The sequence below is a fragment of the Aricia agestis genome, chromosome 12 (genome assembly GCF_905147365.1).
Source record: "Aricia agestis chromosome 12, ilAriAges1.1, whole genome shotgun sequence".
NCBI classification, from domain to species: Eukaryota; Metazoa; Arthropoda; class Insecta; order Lepidoptera; family Lycaenidae; genus Aricia; species Aricia agestis.
The window spans coordinates 2,784,180-2,804,344 of record NC_056417.1 but is presented as its reverse complement, the minus strand read 5'-3'; the positions used below and the strand labels follow the sequence as shown (position 1 = coordinate 2,804,344).

General features: G+C 40.4%; 1 protein-coding gene across 6 annotated transcripts in view; it reads left to right on the top strand.

Annotated features, from left to right (window-relative positions):
• The window catches only part of LOC121732561 (axin), an 82,092-nt gene that overhangs the window by 56,647 nt on the left and 5,280 nt on the right, over positions 1-20,165 (top strand). For 2 of the 6 annotated variants that reach the window (XM_042122482.1, XM_042122483.1), the window contains exons 3-15: positions 8,381-8,449; positions 11,099-11,180; positions 11,514-11,619; positions 12,361-12,469; positions 13,032-13,180; positions 13,703-13,817; positions 16,327-16,458; positions 16,770-16,921; positions 17,515-17,649; positions 18,566-18,677; positions 18,955-19,098; positions 19,436-19,541; positions 19,965-20,121. In XM_042122482.1, the coding sequence (XP_041978416.1) occupies positions 11,147-11,180; positions 11,514-11,619; positions 12,361-12,469; positions 13,032-13,180; positions 13,703-13,817; positions 16,327-16,458; positions 16,770-16,921; positions 17,515-17,649; positions 18,566-18,677; positions 18,955-19,098; positions 19,436-19,541; positions 19,965-20,121 (1,451 nt within the window). In that variant the 5' untranslated portion in view covers positions 8,381-8,449; positions 11,099-11,146. Of the gene's footprint in view, positions 1-8,380; positions 8,454-8,852; positions 8,987-9,185; positions 9,278-11,098; positions 11,181-11,513; positions 11,620-12,360; positions 12,470-13,031; positions 13,181-13,702; positions 13,818-16,326; positions 16,459-16,769; positions 16,922-17,514; positions 17,650-18,565; positions 18,678-18,954; positions 19,099-19,435; positions 19,542-19,964; positions 20,122-20,165 lie in introns of those variants that run through there. The other 4 variants (XM_042122484.1, XM_042122485.1, XM_042122486.1 and 1 more) reach the window with 4 other exon arrangements.

The window sequence follows — 20,165 nt, the reverse complement described above, 5'->3', positions numbered from 1 at the left end:
GCTTCACCCTAAATGTCCCTGAGTTCGGCCGTAAGAGGTCGATCAGTGCGAATGTCTCACTTCGAGCTCGGCGAATTGGCTGCGCGCGATGATGACGAGTACGATAATGGAAACATTTGAGTATTACCTTCAAACGCGACACTCTCATTACGGCGTTTTATCCGAGGGCGGGCGGGAAGGGCGGGCGGATAAGGTTTGTATGGGCTAATTCGTCAAAGGCCGCGCCGCCCTTTGTGCTGGCTTATGGTAATCAGCCCCGCTCTCCGTTTAATGACCAGATTTAGATATACGTTTATCTCTTTTGTAGACGTTCAATTGTCAAGATGTGTTTAGTTTTGATTAATGTCAAATTAACTGGATGCGTTAATATTTTTAATTAATAAATTATAAGTAAATTGATGGCTGTCAAGTGTCGTTTAAATTGCAATCAAGAAACCCTGGTCTTGATGGTCCTCGTTCTGAATAGACTTTAAAAATCAGCAACTATTAAACAAATGGAATTGGATAGCGTAGGTGATTACTATTTGCTTCCTTACAATAAAATAGTACCTTTCTTGATAGGCAAGAACGCTGTAAGAAATAAAATAATTAAACATAACAATTAACTATATCTTTTAATACCTTCGACATCAGACAGCTGGCAACGCACGTCGGTACTCATCATTTGTAAACTAATGCATCAATAGACCCAGATCGGCAAAATCACAGTACGAAACAAGTTCGTAGTTTTGGTGGTGTCCCCAGCTCGGCGCGGCGTCGTCAAAGGGCGCCGACAAAGCGCCGCCGCGGCCGGCGTGAGCGCGCCGCGTTATAGGGGGTGTGCAGGGCTGACTACCGTGTGTGGTGACTAGTGACTCGACTATTGCGAATGTGTGTTCCTTGTTTTATTCGTAGCAGGCATGCTCCTTCACCTGGTAGCACCAGATATGGTGGTACCAGGGTCCTGCTGACTAGGACTTAGGAGGCACCGAACTGCAGTATTCTATTTCTATAAATTGGGTTAACTGCCCCATCGTTGGCAGTCATCCATTGACACCTTAGATTTTTGTTTAAAAAATCAAATTAAATTGAATGCTAACAATGTGTTTGAAGCACGAAAAACTTTCAGTAATTTACTGCTTTACCTTTCTGTTACTTACACGAGTAAAGTGAGTACTTAGTAAATGAGTAAAGAATGTACTAACAGGGGTGTTTTACATACTGATTTCGGACCTACACAATTTGGTCAAGTTAAGGGGGCGACTAACCCAAAAATTTCGATTTTATAATTCATTTTTATACTTGAAAATAAGCCCCGAATTGTTTCATTTTTTAAAATTAGATACTACATCATATTTCCAAGAATCCGATCTGAGCAAAAACAGATATCTTAAAATTTTCTCGATAGAAAAAATCACAAAGACGCATCTAATTTTCACGAATTTTTCATTAAATGCCATAACGTGCATTGAACTAAGTTTATATTCTAACACATTGTATAAAATTCTATCATTGAGACACTGACCAGGTGGATTTTTGAAATGTTGTATATTTATCGAGTTATTGAGAAAATACTAATTTGGCGATGAATCCGCGTCGTCCCTTTTCACCTGGCATATGAAAGACGGGCGTGAGTGTGAAGAGAGAAGGGAAGGACGATGTTTAATTTTTTGGGTTAGTCGCCCTCTTAATATCAGGCCCCAACAATAAATGGCGATCAACGACTTCATGTAACTCGACAAAATAACCAAGCCAAAGTCTGGTTATAGATAAGAGCGCTTACAGAGTACCTACAGGCCATAAAGTTAATATACCTAGCGAAATAGAGAAACAAAGGCCTGAGCAAGAGAAATGTCACTATCAGTAACACTGCGTGGTAAAAAGAGACGTGTGATACATGACAGCAGCACTCTGTTTTTGACGTCCAGTCGGCACGTGCCGCACGTTGACAATTTAATCTCATAGAAATCATGTTCAATCATGCTTGTGTAAGTGTATACGTACACATATTTTCACACACAGATGAAACCAATTTCGGTTTCGTTTGACAGCTCGAGATTGTTGCTCTATTCCGCTAGGTATATTAACTTTATGGTACAGACGAACGGCATTGTCAACGGCACGCGTCGACGGCAGTCATTCTGTAAAAGCCTTAGTCCCCCATCTGTATTGTTAGGTGTTTATAAAATATAAATAATAACACTTAACTTAGTTTTAATGTAATGTATAATCATGTTTAACACTTTACAAAAGACAATGATGACGCCATCTTGACAGTACGCGCGTCGCGCAATAGTGATGTTCCCTGACAATAGTGAAGGGCATCTACACTCATAACACCATCTGCCTATTGTATCTCCAATAGAACATTGCTTACGATAGGTAAATGGAAAATTACTCGTATTACATAATAACAAAATGTTAATTCAAACCTGGCTATTATTAATACTAATTCACAAACCTACACAATGTAATAAGATTTTCCACGCTAGGGCATTATTGACTTGCGTGGGACTTATGTTACCTAAAAGGTGCTAGATTTGAGGTTATAAAGCTAATAGCCTTTTAGTAAAATCAGATATTTACTCTTAACAATGCAGATCCTAGAATCCCAAGTACCTTTACCGTGTTTAAATGTGCAGCTAAAGCTGTTAATAAAAATATACCTATTAATTAACAAATTATTATTAAGAATTACGTTATCATCAAAATTTAAAATAAACATGTACTTAATCTATGTCTGTACCTATCTTCTGACTGATAAAACTGTTTGTCCTTGTCTTTTAAGCATATTTTCTAAAGTGTCGGACAAAGACATTATCTCCATCGGTCTGTTACATCTTCTCACCCAAATCGCTTATCCGATTTTCCTTTTGGTATGGAGATACATACCTATTTTGAATTCCGGAATAGGACATAGGATACTTTTCATCCCGGAAAAATGTACGGTACCGGCACGATTAACGAATTTTGGCGCAGCGGAGTTGCGGGCATCATCTAGTAAAAAATAATATCCTTATTAGGGGGACGGTGTGGATCATTTTGTTAGTGGAAGCAGGAACTAAGAGGGGTATCCTTGTAATTCGATAATTACTTCGTCCCACTTCAGAACGTCAACGTTAAATTACGATTCGGATCGCCTTTAATCGTCACTGTCGTAATTAAAAAGTAAATTAATTATGACGAAGTAGCCCTAGCGGGGGACGCGAGGGGGGGGGGATGTAAACGCGGGGAGAGCGGGCGCGGCACAAAGCGAGTGCAGTGGTGCTAACTCTTCAAAAAAAATTCCTCCTAAAGCAACTTTAAAACCCACTACATTTTAAACAAAACTCCCCAATAATCCAAATATTGATCACTTGGGGTGTGTTCCTGCACTAAGAAATCAATGATGTTATTATTTTCGCTCACGCAACGTTCAAAATGGCCCATCTTAAAAGGTGGGTAGAGGTGGACGTTTTTACTTTATTAATTTAATTAAAATTTTAATAATTAAGTATAATAAAATATGATTTAAAAAATGTTAATACAGTAAAAGTATGAAAGAAATAAAAAATGATAATATTATTGCTAAAAACGAAATAAATATTATATATATTAACCCCCAAATTTTTATTATTTCCTATTAAATCTAGTGGGAAATCCCCAAAGTTGGCAACACTGCGAGTGTGTTACTCTTTAACCTGAGCAGCGAGCGATTCGCGACTAAACTTACCACTCCGCTAAATAAAGTTAAAAGGCTCCGGCTTTGTCTCGGCCCGCCTTTGATCTCGCCGCCCGCCCCCGCCGCCCGCCCTGCAAACAGGCTCACCGCAAACTCAAACTAATGCCTCTAATGCCGATATAAGTACGATTGATTATCTGTTTGGGAGTATCAAAGGACATGACAGGTAGTTCGTGAGTTAATTGTTGTAGTTGGGTTAATTATGTAGAGATTATTATGTAGCCGAATATTAGTTAAATACTTACCATTAATATAAATTGTAATGTATACGGCTCTGAAACAGATGGCCGATGAAATTTTGTATTTTATTGGGTCAGGTCAGGTCTAAAATATCGACAAAACAATGTTTTCAAGTTTTTGAATGTGTTCGCTACTTTTTTATGCAAAAACCTCGGACCTTTGCTTTGACCTTTGACGTAGTTAGTTAAGTTTAGTTTAGGCTAGATTACCACATAGGTTAGTTTAGGTTATAGTAGAGGAGGTCGCGCTCATTTTAAAAAGTCATTTCATACCGAGCGAAAATCGTAACAATAATACTATTCTATTAATACATAAGAGTTTTGATCGTCAGCTACTCCAGTATGGGTGGAATAAAAATTGAGAGTATCTCAAAGTTGTTGTTAAGAATCGTATTGAATTGTCATTATAAAGATCCCAATTCGCACCCAATAAAGGTCATATTATCTAGATTATACACGTTTAGGTTTGGTAGGTGCTATTTTAGTTTTAGTATATAACAACAGATGGCGCTTTTAAAGTAAAATGTAAATAATTCTTCTTGACAAATATTGACTATCGAATTAATTACTTAAAATTGCTATGTGAGACAATTTTATGGTTAATTTAAACGAAAATCGCCGTCAGCTGAATATTTGCAGGTGGAAATGTCGTCTACGCGACTCCCTAGGATACATTGAGCGCGAAGTAGGGCTATATTGGTTATAGCTTATATCGCTGGCTGACGGGCTTTCCACCCGCATATTAACGACTGACGGTGGTCTTTATTATTAAAAAGGTATCAACATTCACCTGTATAAATTTTGTACGGTATGAAATGACTTTATATTTTAATTTTTTTAACATAGTTCAGTAACGCGACTGACGTTGAATCCCCCGTCTGTGATACGGCTGACGGTGCATTTTTGGTTAAGCATGACCTCAATAATCATCCATAAAATTTTCATTCGGTATAAAATTACTTTTCGCAATTATTTTTTTACAACTTTGAAATACTCTCAGTTAACATCCCACCACGGGTGCGGCGACTGACGCTGATTATATTGATTGATAAATATTAAGCTACCGCTGGACAAAAATTTGGTCGGTATGAAATGACTTAGCATAATATAAAAAAAATAACCCAGCCTAACCTACTATTAGGTTAGGCTGGGTTACCACATAGGTTACTTCCTTACGAAAAAGTATAGTGTTTCCGTAGAATACTGTACGTAGAATAAAGTCTGTAACTGTCCACCCTCGGAAACATAAGCCGAGTTACTTGGTTAATTAACACTTAGGGGACGCTCGTGTGAATCAAACAGGACTTTTGTATGAAACTGAATGCAGCAGAACTTCTGCCAGCCGAAATTCTGCGACTCACAACTCACAAATTACGTTCGGTTGGCTTCGCCCTTAATTCAGCGTATATCCAGTATCCACGTTAGTGTGACACACTAAAATCGATATTTTAAATCGTGTAACATTGTCCGAATCCCCCTACCTCCCTACACGCGGCGCGGACTTGCGAGAATTCAATTAGTGTAATAACATCGGGTCCATTATGCCAATCAAAGGAAAACATAAAGTTTGTACACATCAAAGAACCGCTTAGTGTGTGGTGAATTTGTCGATAGTACCCAGCTGTAGCCGTGGTAGAGCAGGGTACTTAGAAGTTAGACGATTGTTTTCGATTTTTTAATGAGAAGTTAGATATATATTATGTGGACTTTGCCGATTAATGGCAAGAGCCATGTTTGGCAAAGGTGTTTTGTCTCCCATTCATAGATTTTTTTTACTTTCACTGTCAAAATTATTTAATGCAGGTCTAAATACATACTGTTCTTTAGAGCCTTTTCCGCTAGTCTGGGTTAAGTTTATCGTAGATTAAGCCCCAATTTCACCAACGACTGTTAAAGTTAACGCCGGAATTAGTATGACGTTACCTCTTTCGATTTTCATATGAATGAAAGAGAAGACATTACATTTTAACAAGCTGTTAACACTAACAGACGTTGGTGAAATTGGGGCTAAATCATTATTCATGTGTTATTTTGCACCTACATCTATAAAATCTAGGGCGGGTTATAATCTAGGGACACTTCTTATTTAATTATATAATTGTTCTCTTTGTAACAATAACAAGTAGTTAGGTACTTAGGTAGGTATAGCTATTAGCTGCTGATGACGAATATATAGTCTATAAAAAAAGTGAAGAAATTAAAAAGTGGCAACATCGAAGTGTCATCCCTTTTTTTCTTAGATTGATTTGAAAGGGATGATACTACGATGTTGCCTCTTTTTTGACAGACTATAAAATCATTGAAAAATAAAAACTTAAAAAAAAATCTATGTAAAGCTTATACAATCCGGCTTACACTATATTTATTCAATGGCAAATGTTTTACGCCAATGCCAAGGAAAAAAAATAAAATACAGACTATACACGCCCCTGAATTAGCTAAAGAGGTTCTACGCTCGATTCACGGACTATTATAGTATGCTCGCGTGGATGTTGAATGTAATTTTTCAGAGTAATGCACGAGGAAATTAAACTCTGTCTGGACTGCGGAGTTTTGCAGAGAAAGTGGGTAGGCAGTTTTATGTTAAGTTCATTTTGTAGACAGTTACTCCTAGGTACCTACCGTACCTATAATATTAAGTAGGTACTGCGGTTTTATAATCTTTTCGCTGTTAGTTAGCAGTGGTAAATTGTTAAAAAAAACCGGCCAAGTGCGTGTCAGGCCACGCGCGATATAGGGTACGGTAGTACCGTACCGCTAGTTTTTGATAATTTTTGTATGGTCAATGAATGTACATTTATAACGTGTTTTAGAGTTCGACAAAACTGTTTATGAACGTGGCGAGAAAGGGAACTAACGTTTCTATCATACAAAAACGTCATTTTTGACAGTTCTCCTTTACCAGCAGCCAGCAGGGCACATTGACTGACATTGACACATTCAATTAAAGCCTTGTCGAACTGTACACTACTAACAACATCATCTCGCCGAATGATTTTTTTTTAGTTGATTTTCTGCTTTGAAACTTCATATTTCACAAATGGATCCCTTAATTGGAAAATGATCTATGAATACTCGTAATATTAAAAAAACCTATCCAACGACATCCTACTCGGTGGGGTGGACGCGAAAAAAAAAATCATCCCCGCTTGATGTGTATTGCGAGGTACCATAAAAAATATGTTTTTTTTTAAATTTTATATACCATTTTGTGGGCATCACTAATATGTGCATTCATGCCGGCTTGACCGGAGAAATACCACTCACAGAAAACCGTACTCACAGAAAACCGACGTGAAACAGCGCTTGCGCTGTGTTTCGCCGAGTGAGTGAGTTTACCGGAGGCCCAATCCCCTGCCCTATTCCCTTCCCTACCCTCCCCTATTCCCTTCCCTTCCCATCCCTACCCTCCCCTATTACCCTATTCCCTCTTAAAAGGCCGGCAACGCACCTGCAGCTCTTCTGATGCTGCGAGTGTCCATGGGCGACGGAAGTTGCTTTCCATCAGGTGACCCGTTTGCTCGTTTGCCCCCCTTTTATTTCATAAAAAAATGCCGAATTACAGCTTTGTAGGTCCCATAGTTTCAGAGAAAACCGCGGACTGACAGACGGGACAGACAGACAGACGGACGGACAGACCGAAACTATAAGTTGTTAATATAGTTGTTAATAAAAATAACAATAGCTCCCACACCGGTTTCGGTGCCGGTGGCCGGTTTCATTGAAACCAGGCCAGCTACGCAGGAGTAATTTTATAGTGCCCAAGTATGTGCGCAGTACACAAGAGCACTCTCTATTCCTTTACTCTCATAACCCAGTGGGACGGACGACCGATACGACTGGCGAGAGATCAGGGGGGTGAGCCAAAATCTTTTCGTTTTCGCGTCGTTATAGAATCGCCGATGAAAATGTTTGGAATTGACATAGGCGTTCGTTAATATGACGTTGACGTTCGACTCGTCTTATGTCAATTCCATACATTTTGAGCGGCGATTCTATAACGAAGCGAATACGAAAAAGTTGCGGCTAAATGGCCAGGCGCAGGACCGACTTTTTACATGCCCATCCGACGCATGGATCATCTTACTTTTCAGACAATCAGGTGATCAGCCTGCATTGTCCTAACCAAACTTGGAAATAACATGTTTCCAACGCGGGAATCGAACCCACGACCTCCGAGTCAAGAGCCGCGCTCTATACCACTAGACCACGGAGGCGTTATAGTTGTTAATATAGTACTACGGAACCCTAAAAATGACAATCTTTTATACTTAAGTACTCTAATTATTATGGATTTAGAGTATTCAAGGCGTATGCGGTATTGGTCTATGTATTTGACCTGCTATCTGATTCTCATAGCGTGAAGTCGTATTATAGGCACCTAAAATGTGAAATTGTTATTATTTTTTTATACAAATTATAATCCTCTCCATTGTTTCAGTTGACACCATCCCGCCTGTAACGAATCGAAATGAAAAAAAGAATGCAGCGGCAATAAGCTGCTACACGGGCAAGTAATTTTAATATAATATTTTATTATTTAATATTTTGCGTATATTCTTTAACTGATGAATTTGTGAACTGTAAACCTGTAACAAAACCTGTAAGGTGATTTTATAATAATTTATTACTTAGACCTAACTGTAAATGTAAGCAGTAGGCACTAGGTAGCAGATTTTTATTTCTCTTCACATTTTTACAAAAGTTATTTAAAATTAGTCTGTGGACTAGCGCGTCATCTGGCGGTGACTTTTGAACTGCATGCAAACGAGTGGTGCGTTGTCGCTAGTGCACAGACTCAAAATTCAGTTCAGTGCATTGAAACGAGATGGCGTAAAAAAAATCAAGGTCGACACATGGCGCGCTGTCAAGTGTCAATCGATGAAACGTCAAAGTCAAACTGAAATAGCAAATGTCACCCCGTGTCACCGTTGTATACAAAACCCTTCCGAACCAAGCTAATTTATTATTTATTTTCGCTTTACTTTAATTTTTTCATGCTTTTTACGTTAGTTTCTCTCTAAAATTCCTGTGGTTCTTATGGCAAGTAAGTGTACAATATTTTACTAAGGCATTCACTTAGAACGCTCGTTTAAGATCGACTCTTCCGGGTTTCGACTGAAGAATGTAATATTTACACTTTATGAAAGGGCTGTGTTGATCACTTTACAGACAGATAACGTGAGATTCCACAATTACCGACATAAAATGGACACCAGGTCGAAGCGTGGGCGTCGATTTTATTACTTTGGCTATTGTTTACAAGTTGTTTTCCATTTTATGCCCGTCATCCTTTCCGAGACCGTGTCTGGCCGCTCAAATACACAATAATTTCCAGGTAATTTGAACCAGCAACAAGTAAATTGGCCTTGACATTTTGTTTAAAATTTAAAATATTTAATATGTTTTACTTTTATTCTTATGTTTGTTCGAAATAGTCTTTAATCCTCTGAAATAAATATCTCCCTTAGTGAAAACTTAATCCTATAAAATGCGTTCTCTTCTTAAATGTATTATTTAAGTATATTCACACAATACTTTCTTTTGGCAATGTTTTTTTCCCATAAAAATATTTCAATGCGCTCCGTAAGCAGTTATGAACCAGGTTATTGATTTCTCCCTAAACCATGAATATATCAATAACAGTATGCAGGGGAGAATGTTTAGTCGGTGTCTATTGTGCTCTGTACCCAGCATCCGAGCAAGCGGAGCACTCGGACAGTTGGAACGGCACAGCGCAGTCGTGTTAACGCCACATTAATCTCAAAAAAATTATAAAGATTCCATATCATATTATAAAGTTATTATATTAGATTTCATAACAGCAGTGTATTGTTTGTTTATGCACAATGAACCTGGTAAGGCCCTTTCAATATTGTTTTCTTTTGTTAGCTTTTTTTTGTTAAAATGTGCATTGAAGCATGAAGTTATGATTATAATTTGTTATGACAGGATCTTATTAAAAAAGCATACCCATTTTATGCTTAATTAAAGGATATTCAATAAAATAGTTTGCGTTCCACGGGCTGGGTATTCGGATGTGGTTGGGTTTTTTTTTGTAACATGTGCAATGTGATAGTTTATCCAATAATCAAAGCTTTATTATAAATAAATATTTGATAAAAAATTATATTCCGTTGAAACCCCAAATGATGCCGATCGATGACGGAGACTCTTGACTTACAACCGCTGTCTTAACTTTTGTTTGCTCTCTCTTTCTAATGTTAGAAGATGAAAAGTAATGCCGTGATGCTTTTTGTTTGCCCTATTGATTTTTCTACGGGTAGCGTGCCCAGCGGGGTATGATTTTTGTGACATGGATTACGTTTCATAACAACTTTGTTATACGGTCATATTTTATGCTCTACTGAATATTTGGTTTTAGTTGTTTCTTTTTTTTAATATTTTACTGTTATATTGTTACTGATAAAAAAATTGACTATTATAATTATTTGATAGTCTTTTAACTTACTAGGAATCTTAGCTGTAGTACACAAAGCTGAAGAGTTATTGAATGATGGTTCCTTACATGGTGTATAGTTGTGAAATTATAAGTATAAATTAGACTATTTAGGCTTTCTATAAAATAATATTATAATAATATATTTAATATATTATAATTACATAGACGTGGGAGAATTTTTATACGTGGGAGAGCCATGCTTCAGCACGAATGGGCCGGCTCGACCGGAGAAATACCACGTTCTCACGGAAAACCGGCGTGAAACAGCGCCTGCGCTGTGTTTCGCCGAGTGAGTGAGTTTACCGGAGGCCCAATCCACTACCCTATTTCCTTCCCTTCCCTTCCATCCCTACCCTCCTTTATTACCCTATTCCCTCTAAAAGGCCGGCAGCGCACCTGCAGCTCTTCTGATGCTGCGAGTGTCCATGGGTGACGGAAGTCGCTTTCCATCAGGTGACCCGTTTGCTCGTTTGCCCCCTTATTTCATAAAAAAAAAATATATAGAAAAAAGATGAAACTAAAACACACATAAGCTCAGATGTTGAAGCAATGGCTATTCCACTGATAGGACAGGGTTATTTTCTTTATACAAGGGGTGCGTCACGTCCCATGCAGTATTGAATTCTTCAAGCAAATAACTGATTGCATAAAATTTGTTTGTTGTTCTGGCTATAATGCAACGTGTTGTGTTCGCAGGTGGTGTCTAGCCATGCAGCGCGCGGGTGGGAGCACGGCCTGTGCGCCATGAGCCACACTCCTATAGGCGGCCACCCGCAAGGTAAATATATCCTAGCACTTTTTACAATGTTCAGTCATAATACTTAATTATAAAAAGAAAAAGTTTGTTTATTTGTTTGGAAGTACTAACTTTAAAACTTCGAAATGACTTGTCCGATTTTGATTAAATTTAGCATAAATATATAGACGACAGGGAATGACATAGGATACTTTTTTTACAGGGGAGTCGCGCGACAATTGGTAGTATTATTAGTAATTTGATGTGATTTAATCGACTTTAGGATATGTTGTAGTTCTATAGTCTTTTCGCGCTAAGTTTTCAATGAATCACTAGTGGCTTACATAACAACATCAATGTAATATCGTGTTCCAGGTTGGGAGCACAAGCTTGCTGACAGGTCGTCGCTGCCGCCGGCTTCAGGCGAGGAGAAGGGGAAATCTCAGACCAGACATGTGTTCACACACCCTAATATCGCAAAGTGAGTATTATGCACACTAGGGTGTTAATAATAAAAATATGTTAATAATAATTAATGTCTAGCAGACAAGACAACGACAGAAACACTAATGGTTATTTTAATGATATTAATTTTATTTGTTAAGGCATAGGATTTTTCTGACATAACAATTTGTAGATACAGGTTGCAAGTGATAAGTTGCAATGAAAATCTGTGTAGGAGGATCTTGGAAACAATTTACTGGTAATGTTGATCTAAAACTGGATGGAGGCCTTAATAGGCTTCCTCCTATTAAGGCCTCCTCCTATGGAAAGCAGTGGACTTCACCAGGCAGAAAGCCGCGGCTGCGCACTGAAAACGTGGCAGACCAGTTTCGGATACGCAATTGTTTTTATCGCGCGTCTGCAGCGAGTTTACAACGTTTACGCTGTGTGCCCATACCGCTCCGAGGCCGCTTGCAACGATGAGGCTCTAAGCCGGCCGCACATTATCCGTTTCTGATCAGAAAAATTCGGACCCCCGCCGGAATGCACTCTTTTCATACATTTTGTTGTAGACCCCGCATACTATTAGAATTCTGACGTGTCAAAATGTATGAGCGGGGTGAGGCGTCCTGCATATAAAATTCGGAAAATGTGCGGCCGGGCTAAAGGTGTATTAGCCACCTGCACCAGCCATTGAGTAGGGGTATGAGAGCGGTTTGTTAATGCGGGCCCTAATAATGTTAGGTTTGAGCAATGACTAATGGACCTTTTCTTTTAGGGTGGGCGGGGTATGGCGGTCGCAGACGGAGGGGTCGTCGGGAAGCTCCGAGCGCTCGCCCTCGCCGCCCTACCTGCGCTGGGCGCGAACGCTGCACCACCTGCTCGAGGTACGTACACATTACGTTATTCCAGCAGATCACTACGCAGCAGCGGTGCGATGCGACAGTTCTTAGTTCACCTTCCATTGTTCTATCGTTTGTGTCGCGCAGATTCGCTGCCGCATAATAGACGAACGGCACGCGTCGACACGTCGACGTTCTTTTTCATTGATTTTTTGACAGTTGTCGACGGCAGCCGTCGACTGCCGTCGACAAGTGCCGTTCGTCTGTAAGCGCTCTAATACGGCTTAGCTCAAACAAACAATAAAATAATTAGATACAAACAGTATTTGGCCGTCACGTGTCGCTTCGCTGGTACGGCTTCAGTTATTCCGTAGTTAGGCCGTAGTGCGAAAGCGCTCTTACCGCCGTATTTAATTATAATGAATCTTCAATTTAATGAAGAGTTTCACAGATAATGTATGGGGCTTTTGTCAAAATTTTGAATTAATTATAATACATTCATATAATTAATGTTACACGCTGAGTGGGGCAGTTAATATATTTACTAGCGCCATTAACCATTCAACAACTCTACTAATATCACTACAATAACATTTGTTATGTCCAGGACGCGGAGGGCGTACGCCTGTTCCGCAAGTTCGTGGGCGGGGCCGGCGGGCTGCACGTCGACCGCCTCAACTTCTACTTCGCGGTGCACGGCCTGCGCCAGGAGACCGAGCCCGCCAAGATCAGACAGGTCGTCTCCGCGATATACAAGTGAGTCTTGTGCGCTCGTGATAAGGTTGAGATTTGATTGTCGCGCGGTAGTTTTGGTAAAAGCGAGTGGCTAAAAGCGCGGTTAGGGTTGCCACTTGGCTTTTAGGGCTCTGCTTGACTGTATGATGATGTAGTGCTACAATAATAAGTTGCAGTCGTCTAGTTTACCTAGCCAATAAATTACACCCAGGGTAAATAACAAGAAAATGGCATTTGAAATTATTGGACGATTTTTTGGCAATTGGCAGCTTTTATTTGAACTCGCAACTCGCAATGCAAAATCTTTCAGCTGAATATTAAAACATATATAGTGCATCAAGAAAGTGAAGAAATTAAAAAGTGGCAACATCGTAGTGTCATCCCTTTTTTCTATTGATTTGAAAGGGATGACACTACGATGTTGCCACTTTTTAATTTCTTCACTTTCTTGACACACTATACATATTTACAGACTAAGAAAACTTGAGTGTTGAAGAAAATCTTTGCTTTTATCGAAATTACGAAGTCTAACTTTTGTATCAGGTTTCTACGCAAGTCTCAGCTAGCGATGCCCGAGGAGCTCAAGCAGTACGTGAAGCAGAGCCTCAAGGATGGCACCAACATCGAGAAGACCATCTTCGACAACATGGAACAAGAGGTAAAATTTGGTTTGGTCATAATTATATTCCATTCATTAATATGGGCGTTACTGATTAAATTTTGACAATGATTTCATATAATCATTACACTTCCTTTTTATTTTATTTTATTTTAAGATACATGGAAAACTTGCAGCTATTGTTACAATGAAATTAAAAAAAACGGAATACATAATAAGGAGCCAATTAGAAGTTTTCACTAATAGTAATAGTTTACAGTATATTGGCTTAAATATTTTATGAATACCTAGTACTACTGCAACACAATTTACACTTTAGACAAGAATATCAGTTATTTATTTAGTGTTATTTTATTTCTTACATTACAATACAGAAGAGATAAACATCAACAATCAATTATTTTTGATCGACAAAGTGCTTGCATAACGATCTTTTTAGAGCCGAAACATTACAATTGAAAATATCAAGATCCATATTGGAACAAATCGAGCTAAGTAGCTTGCTCGCACGATACGTGAAGGAGTTCTGTCTGTAGTAGGTGTGGGTAGTGGGTAAGAAGATAGGGACATGACGACGGTAGGACTTAGTAGGAATTTTAAAAGAAAACTTAGATAATAGGTTGGGGCAGTCAAGATTATTCGAAGGGATTTTCACAAGAAAAGACAAATCAGCAATATCACGACGGTCCTCTAGGGTAAGTAGGTGGTGTTTAGTACAGACAGACTTATAATTGGAACTACTAAACCGTTGATTAGTCTTAAAACACAGGTAACGTATAAATTTTCTTTGGATGTTCTCAATTCTATTAATGTGAATTTTATACCTGGGGTTCCAAATTTGGGAGGCATACTCAAGGTGACTTCTAACCGGAGAGCAATATAGAACCTTGATGGTTTTAGCGCGAACAAATTCTTTAGAGTTTCGCTTTAAGAAGCCAAGAGCTTTAGATGCTATTTGCTATGACTACCTCTTTAGAAGGTAGTCAACTCGTACTTGACTTGCTTTTTATGTAACTCCAAAATTGTTTGGGATTACGCTCAATTGAGTTTTCTACGGTACCGAGATATTGTTTATAACAAGTAGCTTCTAAACTATTAGCGCGATCACGCAATAGTTTAAATGTGTGAAAATCTGATAAGTTGTGGTACTTTTTATACCTTCTTAAATGTTTGTGTTTTTCTTTAAGGAGCTTTATTAATGCCGATGTAAACCAGATAGGGTAGGTATTGTTGTGAGATACTTTTAAAGGTATTCGGTCATTTATAATAGCATTAATTGAAGCATAAAAGTAGTCAAGTGCATCCTCACACGATCGCTTAGATAGTCCAGTTTCCCAACGAATAGAATTAATATCATTATTGACGTCATCGTAGTTACAATTATGAAACATGCGCCTTTGAAACTGAGACGATTTTCATGAGTAGCTATCAGAAAAATTCATGTCAATCCAGAGTGCGTTGTGGTGAGGGTCGAGCGGCACGAGAGCATCGTGACACTCCGACACGGTGACGTCATTATCGTTGCACAACACTAGGTCTAATATTCGTCCGAAGCTATTCCTAATTAAGTTGAATTGCCTAAGACAATGTACATTTATTTCATCAATAAAAGAAATTTCGTCGTTTGATAACGAGTCAGTCGTAATAGGAGCATCGACGTCGACTGGCCAGGATATCGAGCTCATATTAAAATCCCCGGTGACGAGATACTTGTCCTCGGGGTGCAATAAAACTATTTCGTTGAGTTTATCTAGGTAGTTGTTTAATTGCTGCGAGAACGTAGGGCCGCGATTTTGATTACACAAGTACAAAACACACAAATGTATATTGTGTATTACTCTACGACGTCTGCTGGGAAGGCTAGGTGTTATACTTAACCATAGATCCTCGGCGGTCGACTGAAAGTCCGTCCTCAGTACGACGGTGATACCGCGGCGCGCGGCGATGAGCACCCCCCCGCCCCGCGACTGGCCCGTAGCCGCGTAATCGCGCCGCCACACCGAGTACCTATCGTCGAATAATTCACAGCTGTTGATGTCCTCAGTTAGCCAGGTCTCCGTTAGAATTACTATGTCGTAGCTAGAAATACTTAGATTCCCGAAGAAAGTATCCGTCTTAGACCTTAAGCCCCGGACGTTTTGATAGTAAATCCTTAGGTTATTATCGAATGTTCATGTTAGAAAATAAAAACAATTTTGACAGCAATATATTACATTCATAAAAACAGGACCCAAAGTCATTGAAGTAAATAGACAGTAGATAAAATATAGCATAGGAGCGGTGCGTGCTATGTAGGTAAAAATCATTAAGATGTACGCAGCGCTCAGCTGATAGCGAGCGTGTCGTGCGAGCAAGCGGCCCTGCATTTGCAGCGAGTGTAAACATTATTAGGCGGCGCGTATTGTTAACATAATATTGCAAGATTTGCAAGCAACTTATCGATAACGTGATCAATAATAGTAGATTAAAAATAGTAAAGAATTTAACTTAATTTTTGACCTCAAGTTTATCATGTTACATTCTTTTTTCATTGGACTTTACTTCACAGGTGACGCGCGCCATAACGGAGAGCACGTACCAGGCGTTCCTGCGCTCCGAGGCGTACGTGTCGTACGTCAGCGCCGCCACGCAGCCACTCTCCTCGCCCGACCGATCGCCGCCGCACTCCTACAACAAGGAGGTAAACACACCCCTATTGTGTACGCCACACGGCTCAATCTGCTCTGCGCTCCGAGGCGTACGTGTTACGGCTTACAACAAAGAGTTCAATATAAGCCTATACTAATAATGACTAATAGGATCTTCGAAGCTGTAGAGTTATATTGTCAATCTGCAATCATGTTTAAATAAATATTTAAGTAGTGAAATTGAATGTTACATTGCCTGCAATATTGTACACAATACTAATACAATGCAATATTGTCAGTTATTATTTACACAAACGTTAATATGTGTGTTACGTGTTATTAACATTACCAATGCATATTCCAGTCGAGCGTTGGCAGCGGTCTGGCGACACTCCACGAGGGTCAGGAGCTGGCTGCGGGCGCGGGGAGTGTGGGGGGTGCGGGCGGGCCGCCGCCGCGACTAACGCACGACGCGCTCATGGCCACGCAGTCGCGGCGACTGCACGATGTCGCGCCGTGAGTACTCGCACCCTTAGCCCCACATATCAACACTACCACATCACAGTCTATCGTATCTAACTCGATACTATCATGTACACTTTGTGTGACTTACACTTACTTTCCAAAAGAACAAAGTCTTTACATGACATTATTGCACTATAGCGATAAACTTTTACATAGTAATTCGACTGATTCGGCAACATTACACTTTGTGACGTCATATTCTTCTGCTTACTGACATCACACAAATTGAGCACTTACTATTTTCCACATTGTAAAGACATCACTCTAGTACTTTCTAAACACAACACATAATATATGAACAATACATGTTAAACAAGTTATAAACTTAACGAAGAAAACGCACAACAGTGTCAAGATTATAATTTTTTTATTTTGAGATTTTTTGATTTTTTTTTATAAATTAGCCTTTAAAATTTTGAGTTAAAATTATTTTTTTTTCGTTTTATCCCTTTTCAAATCATGTAACTTGCAACACCGTCACATCACCTTTAGTACGTGTGACCCTATCCCGAATGTTAGCTTCTGCATTTGCATGTTTTACCCCGTTTTCGTTTACGCTTGACTTTACCCCGCACGGCGAACAGACGGAAGCGGTCGGTGTACAGCGCGCACGTGACGTACGCGGGCTACACGCCGGCGTCGCGCCAGGACTCGGAGCGCGCTAGCCTCAGCAGCGGCCGCGCCGACAGCGACGCCGTCTCGCTCTCCGGCAGCAGTCTGTAAGTATGATAGAGAGGGACGGAGAGACTAGAGCGGCGCCAGGCGGTGACGTACGCGGGCTACACGCCGGCGTCGCGCCAGGACTCGGAGCGCGCGAGCTTTAGCAGCGGCCGCGCCGACAGCGACGCCGTCTCGCTCTCCGGCAGCAGTCTGTAAGTGTGATAGAGAGGGACCGAGCGACTAGCGCGCCGCCAGGCGCCAGCGGTCGGCGTACAGTACGCGGGCTACACTGACTTAGTAGTAAAGCAGATATGCCGTCTCGCTTCCCGGCAGCAGTCTGTAAGTGTGATAAAGAGGGACGGAGTGACACGCCCCGTGCGGTGCGCGAGTGTTGTACAGCGCGCACTTGTCTTAACAGGAAAGATGATATGCCGTCTCGCTCTCCGGTAGCAGTCTGTAAGTGTGATAGAAAGAAATGGAGCTATGGTGGATAGTGACGTATAGCTATCCGATAAGAGGTTTGTATGAGTCAGCGATTTAAGGTAAGTTTACATTGTAGCATATAGCTATGTGCTGTATAAAATAGGCTGAGAGGCTGTGACTTGTTTCATATGCGTTTTAACTGTCAGCAGCTCTTAGAGTATGTCACCCCACGATCCACATGCAACCACCCCGGCTGTATTGAGCTTGTTTTACTAATTTGCGATTCATTTTAATTTTTATTAGTTTTTTAGCGTTCTTTGTTTACCTCATTTTATTAGTTATAGAAGTACACTAAATTGATACATACAAAATAGATCTGAAGATTTCTTAAATAATATTTCATTGTTCAAGATAAACTTTAACTAAGTGTAATGGTAACTTCTAATAACTTAATCAATAATTAAAATTTCGTTGGACATAAAGACCAGCCTTAACGCGGCTACTTATACTTTTCTATCTTCAACACCACATCTAATAGTGTTATTCTCTCAGGGACGGCATGTCTATGCGCGGTGGACGCGAATGTCGCGAGAGCCGCCACCGGCCGCGGCTGTACGGCCTCGACCGACATGCCGTTATTAACAAGGAGCAGGATTCGGCTATGGTGAGTTCATCAACATCTGTAGAGATGTGTGTCGAAGTGATAGTTAAGATAAAATACACTGGCCAGATAGAAACAAAAAGTAAAATGAGAAATAATTCCTATTTTTTCTTTATCTTTTGTTTTACAAGCACAAAAAATATTGGTGTGAGTCTATGTCTGGATTTCTATCTACCGTTTCTACAGTAGTAAAACACTGCAGTTACTCATAGCAACAATTATTCCATAATTTACTGACTAAAGCCTAAAGTACTCAATAACATGAAATATTGTGTTGCAGGTAATACCGCGGACGCAGCGCGTGCAGTCAGAACAGCTGCGCGTGCTGCCGCCGGCGGAGTTCGCGCCGCTGCTCATCGAGAAGCTGGAGCGCGTGCGCCGCGACCGCGAGAACAAGGAGCGCCTCGAGCGCCGTCTGGCCGAGGTCAGTGCTCTCTGCGACTCTATCTCTCTCTCACACACACACAAAAGCACGCGCGCGCGCACGCACTACAGTTGTACCTTCTGGCGGCTACATGACGTTCGCTGCCGCCGGCATATGCTGCTAACTGTTCAGTAATCCCATTTTCGCATTACATGTTGCCATAAACACACACACATATGAAATAGAGTGTAACACACGTATGAGACGTGACAGAAAAGTACTAAAATTAATCTTTCTCGCGTACGCAAAGTTGCGTCGTGACAATAATAGTGAGAGTCAACATGTATCTGTGTCTCTCTCGCACGGTCATACAACTAACGTATACGTGTCGTTACAGGGTGACGGCGAGGACGCGGCGACGCAGGCGCTGCCGCCGCAGCTGGTGGCCGCCGCCATACGCGAGAAGCTGCAGATCGACGACGACAACGACCAGGATATATTAGGTAAACTATTTGTTTATGTAAATAATAAATATTTACCTAATTATAGAAATAAAGGAGATGTTAAAATAAATAAATAAATAATGTTTTATTTCTGAGTAGATTTTAAGAAAATACTTTCAGAATGTTAATATTAGCTACGGTGCCTACCACCGGTTAAAAATAAAATGAACCTAATAAAGCTGAAAAGTAAACTGACTCGATTGGAATTGTTACTTTATGGTGTCCGGCCGAAGCTCCGACTTTACACACCGACCTTCGGTTGTCTACTTGCTATCTAATTTAAAGGCGACCGTTAATATAACGACAATTATTTACGACATCGTCATTTCGCATTTCTTACCGCAGATATCCTTTCGCGGTTTGAAACACAGTCAATTTATCGAATAGCAGGTTGCAATAATAAATCGATATGTCTTATTCCAGACCAGCACGTGTCGCGCGTGTGGTCGGAGCGCACGCCGGGCGCGTCCCCGCCGGGCGGGCGGCGGCGACGGCGGCGCGCGCCCTCCGCCCTCTCCGCGGACTCCGGACACTACGACGCGCCCGAACACCCGCACCACCCACACTCGCTGTCGCGCAGGTACAGCCTGCTGCTTTTTATAACACCTGGATGCTGTAATAGCT